Source organism: Pteropus alecto, unplaced genomic scaffold, assembly GCF_000325575.1.
Source record: "Pteropus alecto unplaced genomic scaffold, ASM32557v1 scaffold78, whole genome shotgun sequence".
In the NCBI taxonomy this organism is placed as follows: domain Eukaryota; kingdom Metazoa; phylum Chordata; class Mammalia; order Chiroptera; family Pteropodidae; genus Pteropus; species Pteropus alecto.
Window position 1 is genome coordinate 14298998 of NW_006443124.1, and position 6874 is coordinate 14305871.

The 6874-nt window shown below is 57.7% G+C and overlaps 1 protein-coding gene across 3 annotated transcripts in view; it reads left to right on the plus strand.

The window, feature by feature from the left end:
• FGFR4 (fibroblast growth factor receptor 4) overlaps nt 1-6496 on the plus strand; it is a 10122-nt gene extending 3626 nt beyond the window's left edge. The window contains exons 5-18 of one of the 3 annotated variants that reach the window (XM_025040709.1): nt 74-240; nt 717-840; nt 1356-1546; nt 1677-1815; nt 2146-2339; nt 2443-2588; nt 2677-2798; nt 3927-4037; nt 4130-4320; nt 4667-4789; nt 4874-4944; nt 5178-5315; nt 5605-5710; nt 5792-6496. In XM_025040709.1, coding sequence (XP_024896477.1) covers nt 74-240; nt 717-840; nt 1356-1546; nt 1677-1815; nt 2146-2339; nt 2443-2588; nt 2677-2798; nt 3927-4037; nt 4130-4320; nt 4667-4789; nt 4874-4944; nt 5178-5315; nt 5605-5710; nt 5792-5938 — 1970 coding nt within the window. In that variant the 3' untranslated portion in view covers nt 5939-6496. Of the gene's footprint in view, nt 1-73; nt 241-643; nt 841-1355; nt 1547-1676; nt 1816-2145; nt 2340-2442; nt 2589-2676; nt 2799-3926; nt 4038-4129; nt 4321-4666; nt 4790-4873; nt 4945-5177; nt 5316-5604; nt 5711-5791 lie in introns of all 3 variants that reach the window. The other 2 variants (XM_015598191.2, XM_025040710.1) reach the window with 2 other exon arrangements.
• Nucleotides 6497-6874: the final 378 nt, after the last annotated feature.

The window sequence follows — 6874 nt, forward strand, 5'->3', positions numbered from 1 at the left end:
ACATTTCAGATACCTCTGTGGAAGCAGGTGGTCATCGTGGGGGCACTAAGTTCTCCCTTCCTCTCCCCTCCAGCACCCTACTGGACACATCCCCAGCGCATGGAGAAGAAACTGCATGCGGTGCCTGCTGGCAATACCGTCAAGTTCCGCTGTCCAGCTGCAGGCAACCCCACACCCACCATCCGCTGGCTCAAGGATGGACAGGACTTCCATGGGGAGCATCGCATTGGAGGTGTTCGGGTGAGTCTCCATGTCCCAAAGCCATCTGCTCCTCCACTCACTTTCCCATAAGCCCCCTTATACCAAACCCCCAGTTCCTTCTCTAATAAGCCGCTGCACGGCCCCAGAAGGAGCACTAGGCTCGGACTGCTCTGGTTCGAGTTCCCACTCTCCCATTCTCTGGCAAGTGACTTAGCCTCTCAGCCTAAGTGACTCCATTGATAAAGGGGGAAGGATCCCTGACCAGTATCAATAAGTTCTGACAGCTCATTCTCATGATGAGATTCTGCAGGGTCACCTCTAGGCTGTAATGAGGAAGCTGAGACTCCGGGCAAAGACTGGCTCAAGGTGGCACAGCTAGGCAGAGGCCAAGCTAAAACTCAGGGCTCAGACACTTCTTAGGGCCTTCTCCTTTGTCCCAAAGTTCCTGGCCTTGGCCTGGACCCCCTGGTGGGCATGGGTCGGTGGCCCTCTGTGGACACTTCCCCTGCCTTCAGCTGCGCCATCAGCACTGGAGCCTGGTGATGGAAAGCGTGGTGCCCTCAGACCGTGGCATGTACACCTGCCTCGTGGAGAACTCAGTGGGCAGCATCCGCTACAGTTACCTTCTGGACGTGCTGGGTGAGCGGGCGGGCAGGCAAGGCAATGTGGGAGCAGGAGCCCAGACCCTGCCCTCAGGTAGGATGATGTAGACTCAGTCTTAGATGACTCACTCAAGCTGTTCAAGGTGTCCCAGTGGATCCAAGGGAAGCACAGGGGATAATGTAAGCCTGGAGGAGCAGGGGTCTGCTGAGAGGAAAACCGGGAAAGACATTGAGACAGAGGGTATAAGCTGGGTAAAGGCCTTAGGTATAAAAAATAAAATGCATTTGTGGGGAGGCGTATGCCGAGGGTGTGGCATTTAAGTGGGGAGCCCAGCCATGGAGGGTTTCGAATGCCAGGCTGAGAAGTTGTCCTTGACCCCAAAGGCAATGGGGAACCATGTAATGTTTAAGCAGGGTAAGCAAAGGACAGAAAAGATCTGAGCCGTGTTTTGAGAAGGTTCCTCCCTTGAGCTGGGGGGAGGCTGGAGGCGAATGACCAGGGTGCTTCTGTGGGTGCCACTGGTCAGGGTTGACGGCTGGCCCGGCCCCCAGAGCGGTCCCCGCACCGGCCCATCCTGCAGGCGGGGCTCCCGGCCAACACCACAGCTGTGGCAGGCAGTGACGTGGAGCTGCTGTGCAAAGTGTACAGCGACGCCCAGCCCCACATTCAGTGGCTGAAGCACATCGTCATCAACGGCAGCAGCTTCGGAGCCGATGGCTTTCCCTATGTGCAAGTCCTGAAGGTCCAGCCTCTGCAACACCTGAGCCCTGCCCTTCTCTCATGGGGGGTGGGGGCTGGTCTCTAGCTCCCTTTCTGGCCAGAGTGTGGTCCCAGGCCCTGCTGTGACTCCTAAGTGTGTCCTCCATCCCCAGACAACAGACATCAATAGCTCAGAGGTGGAGGTACTATACCTTCGAAATGTATCGGCCGAGGACGCGGGCGAGTACACCTGCCTGGCAGGCAACTCTATCGGCCTCTCCTACCAGTCAGCCTGGCTCACGGTGCTGCCAGGTGAGCACCTAAGGGGGCCAAGGGATCCCACTCGGATCCAGCAGTGGGCTGTGACTTGCTGGATAGACATTCTCCCTTGACCTGTGGGAGTTGAGCTTGGGACATGGTGTGTGGATTTTTGTGTTTTATTCCGCATGTGGCAGTGCCTTTTCATGTCCACATGTGACTGTCCATGCGACCCAGGGGTATGCAGGACTGGGTAGAATTGCAGCTTTCTTGGTGTGTGCCCCCATGTGCTTTGGGAACTGCGAGGGCCCAAGTTAGCAGGTATGGGGCTGGCCATCTGACCACTGATCAGTCAGTTATGTGTCTGTCCCTGTCTTCGGGCAGAGGAGGACCTCACATGGACAGCAGCAGCGCCTGAGGCCAGGTATACCGACATCATCCTGTACGCATCAGGCTCCCTGGCTTTGGCGGTTCTCCTGCTGTTGGCTGGCCTGTATCGTGGGCAGGTGCTCCATGGCCGGCACCCCCGACAGCCCGCCACAGTGCAGAAGTTGTCCCGCTTCCCTCTGGCCCGACAGGTACCATGCCATCCCTACCCCTGTGTCTCTGTAATAAGGCTCTCAGCCTGCCTTCCCACTGCAGCTCAGCACCAACAGGCCAACCAAGTCTCCCACTTCGCAGTTCTCCCTGGAGTCGGGCTCCTCGGCCAAGTCAAGCTCGTCTCTGGTGCGGGGTGTCCGTCTCTCCTCCAGTGGACCTCCCTTGCTCGCTGGTCTCGTGAGTCTAGACCTCCCTCTGGACCCGCTGTGGGAGTTCCCCCGGGACAGGTACGCTATGCGGAGTGAGGGTGTGGATGCAGACTCCAGGCAGGGATTTTGTCCACACAGCTGAAGCCTCAGCTTCCTCGATTTCCAGGCTGGTGCTCGGGAAGCCCCTGGGCGAGGGCTGCTTTGGGCAGGTGGTGCGTGCAGAGGCCTTGGGCATGGACCCGGCCCAGCCTGACCAAACTAGCACCGTGGCCGTCAAGATGCTCAAGGGTGAGTGTGGTGGCCTCAGGGAAGGTACTAACAAAAGGGGCTCAGGGTGCTATCAGGTGAGCAATGGTGGCCAGGAAAGGCTGTGGGATCTTACCCTTGGGCCTGGGGCCCAGCTCTCCTACTGACCCTGGCAAGTCACTTCTGAAGTGCATGAAAAGTGCCTGGTACAGAAAATCTTATCTATTGGGATGATGGTGACTACAAGGATTTGGGGTGACAGGTTTGATACCCCCATGTCAGCCTTGGCCTCAAGTAACCTTGTCAGCCTTGTAGGCCTTCACCTCATTCCCCATGATTCCCCCCTGAATCTAGCCCTCAGCCTCCCTCAGGCCCTTCTTAGGTTTGTCATGCTATGTCTACCACTCTAGAAGAACAGCCTTTCTGCTTAAACTTGGTCCCAGCCTCCAAGCAGGAGCCCCAAGATGCTCAGGACACACCTAGGACCTACAACTGTGGCCTCTCCCTGCTGTGCCCTAGCCCCCTCTACAAAAGCAGCACAAACTGATGTTCTGCTCTGCCCTGCCCCCCTCCTCTCTGCACAGCTGGGGCCACCTGGCACTTTCAGGGAGGCAGGGATTGAGAAATGTGCATTGTGAGGTCTGCTGGGGAGGCTATGTCATTGGCCCAGGGCCACAGGTCAGTCCCGGGGGCCCAGCCCCTGCTCCACAGCCTTCTTCCAGGCCTCCCCTAGCTGTGCCCCACTGGCGGCTCCCTGAATTCCCAAGCCAGATGGACGCCAGGCCCTGGTCAGACAGACCTCAGGGCGCCAGCCTGCTTTCCGCCCCCAGGAGCTCTCACCCCGTTCAGGGACTAACACCAAGCCCTACAGATGAAGCTTCCTTCCTGTTCCCCCTCTCCTGTTTCTTTGTCCCCTCACTGGCAGGCCTACCTCTTTTAGATCCTTGATTTCGTTGCATCTTGCAACTGCTGAGAGGTAAAACATGATTCATTGTCCCATTTCATACAAGAGGATCTCAAAGTTCAGAGAAGTTAGGTGACTTTTTCAAGGCCATGCAGCCTAGCAGGGACTCAGGCCCAGGCCTTCCTGACTACCAGTCCAGCACTCCATGTCCTGTCACCTACCCCACTGCCTCCTTTGTCTAGTCACCTTGGCTGTTGCCCTTGCAGATAATGCCTCTGACAAAGACTTGGCAGACCTAGTCTCTGAGATGGAGGTGATGAAGCTGATCGGTCGACATAAGAACATTATCAACCTGCTTGGTGTCTGCACCCAGGAAGGTAAGGGGTGGGATGGGCCCAGGTTAGGGGCAGTTAGGGCTAGGATCACAGCCTTAACAACCTCCCTGTCCTGTCCCCCATCGCTTCCGCAGGGCCCCTGTACGTGATTGTGGAGTGTGCTGCCAAGGGAAACCTGCGGGAGTTCCTGCGGGCTCGGCGCCCCCCAGGCCCTGACCTAAGCCCTGATGGGCTGCGGAGTAGTGAGGGGCCGCTCTCCTTCCCCGCCCTGGTCTCCTGCGCCTATCAGGTGGCCCGAGGCATGCAGTACCTGGAGTCTCAGAAGGTGTGGGCAAAGGGCAGCACTGGGCCACGCCAACTGCTCTATCTCCACACCTTAGTGCCCTGGCATTAAATGTCCCCAACTTCTCCGCTTTTTCATTACCCTAAGTCCTTCTGTACTGCACCCCCTCCTGCCCCATCCATATGTAGCTGACAGTGCCTGTCCCCGTTCCATCCTCACATACTCCCTGACCTGGAGACAGGGCAGGGGAAGAGGCAGCACAAGAGAGGAGCATGCAAGCCCTGAAATTAGACTGCTCAGGGCTCCCCTCTCTGATGATCCCTACTCACCAGGCTTACTGCGAGGTGCTGTGTGTCATAATAACTTAAGTCCCCTGTCCTGCCCCCAGTGTATCCACCGTGACTTGGCTGCCCGCAATGTGCTGGTGACAGAGGACAATGTGATGAAGATCGCTGATTTTGGGCTGGCCCGTGGCATTCACCACATTGACTACTACAAGAAAACCAGCAACGTGAGGGAGGCAGGGCAGAGCTGGCAGAGGGGGTGGGGTGGAACCTGTGGGACTGGCACCAATGCCCTGTCTTCTCCTTTTCAGGGCCGCCTGCCCGTCAAGTGGATGGCACCTGAGGCCTTGTTTGACCGAGTCTACACACACCAGAGTGATGTGTGAGTCCTGGAAGGTGGGGGTCCAGAGTGTCTGCCCGGATCATTGTCCTACCCCACAGAAAGGGCAAAGCACTTGCCCAAGGTTATACAGCCCTGGGACCTGAGTGGGACCAGACTCCAAAAGAAGCCCCAATCCTCACCCCCGTGGCAGATCATGTCTGCAGGATCCCCCATCCCAGCCCCAGGACTAGGGAGTGAAACCATGCCCTGCTGAGCCCTGGTCCTGCTCCCAGGTGGTCATTTGGAATCCTGCTGTGGGAGATCTTCACCCTCGGGGGCTCCCCGTACCCCGGCATCCCTGTGGAGGAGCTGTTCTCACTGCTGCGGGAAGGCCATCGGATGGACCGGCCCCCGAACTGCCCTCCAGAGCTGTGAGGCCTCGCCCCACTCTTCCCCACTTTCCAGTCCTTGTCCTGTGCCCTGACTTTAGCCTCATGGTCTGGCCCTGGAGAGTGGTCAGCAACAACTTTCACTGTGGCCGCTGGCTGCTTCCACGGCTCAGTAGGAGGTCCTGGCGTGGCTTCTGTGACCTTTAACTGAATGGCCCCATCCACCCCTCATCAAACCCCAACCCTTCATCACACCCCCGCTCAGGACCTTGAGGTCCTCCCCTCACTCAGGCCTAAGGCTCCTTCTGACTCCGTGCCCCATCCTTCCCAGGTATGGGCTGATGCGTGAATGCTGGCATGCGGCACCCTCTCAGAGGCCCACTTTCAAGCAGCTGGTAGAGGCACTGGACAAGGTCCTGCTGGCCATCTCTGAGGAGGTACTGCCCCGCTCCTGTCCTGTGACCTCCCTCTGCGCCTCATCTAAGCTATCTGGACTGACCAGCACTATTCTCCCACAGTACCTTGACCTCCGCCTGACCTTTGGACCCTGCTCCCCCACTGGTGGGGATGCCAGCAGCACCTGCTCCTCCAATGACTCTGTCTTCAGCCACGACCCCCTGCCACTGGGGCCCAGTTCCTTCCCTTTCCCCGAGGTACAGACTTGAGCAGGGGCACAAGGCTGTGCGGGCAGGACAGCCAGCAGCCTTGGGCCTCCTGGTGCAGCTGCAGCCTGTTGGTGCTTGACCTTGGCAGCCCCAAGGCCCTGCCTTCAAAGTGCTGTCTCAGATCTCCAGTTCTGCTTTGGGGAGGTCTGTTCTTGGTCCTGGGGTCCCTAGTTGAGGTTTCCAGTTCTGGGCTCGAGTCCCCAACCCAGAGTTCAGACTCAGTCTCAAGGCCTTGCCCTTACTCTGGGAGTCATGGTCCCAGCATTCCAATGGCCTGTTAGGTGTTAGGGCTCTGCTTGTCTTCCTGGGCTTTGGCACTCAGTCCTGGCTCCAAGGGTTTGGCTGGAACTGGCTGTGGGGCTATCCTAAACCTCCCTGCTCCCCTGCACCAAAAGAGGTCTTGGGCCTCTGAACCCTATTTCCCCAGGCCTCCCCCACCTCCCCTCAGCTGCTTGTCCCAGCGTCTTGATGGGAGGAGCTTTGGCCCCTGTGGTCCTGAGGCTGGAAGCCTATGAGAAAACACAGAAGCAAGTGGCCTTTTATAAATTATTATTTTTTTTGAAATAAAACTCCATGTGCCTGGTGTCTTCATTACAGTGCACGGAGAGGGAAACAGGGTAAAATGTTCCTAAGCTGGGAGTTCTGCCTGGGTGACAGACTGAGGGCTCTGTGCCCGGCCTGGGGTTCACATCCAACTCCAGCTGCCTCAGGATAGACCCATAGAACTTGTATGTGCTTGTCTTGGTCTGTCTCTTACTGGCACCATCTTGTGTGTGTGATGGTGTGAAAGAATCAGCACTAATAGGCAAAGGAGTCCACAGGACACCATATATTAGGCAGGGCTCCTATACCGTCGGCACATGTGCATGTGCATGTGCATGCTTGCGCAAGTCCTGGGGCTGTCGCCCAGAGAGTAGGCGACACCCCTCCCCCATC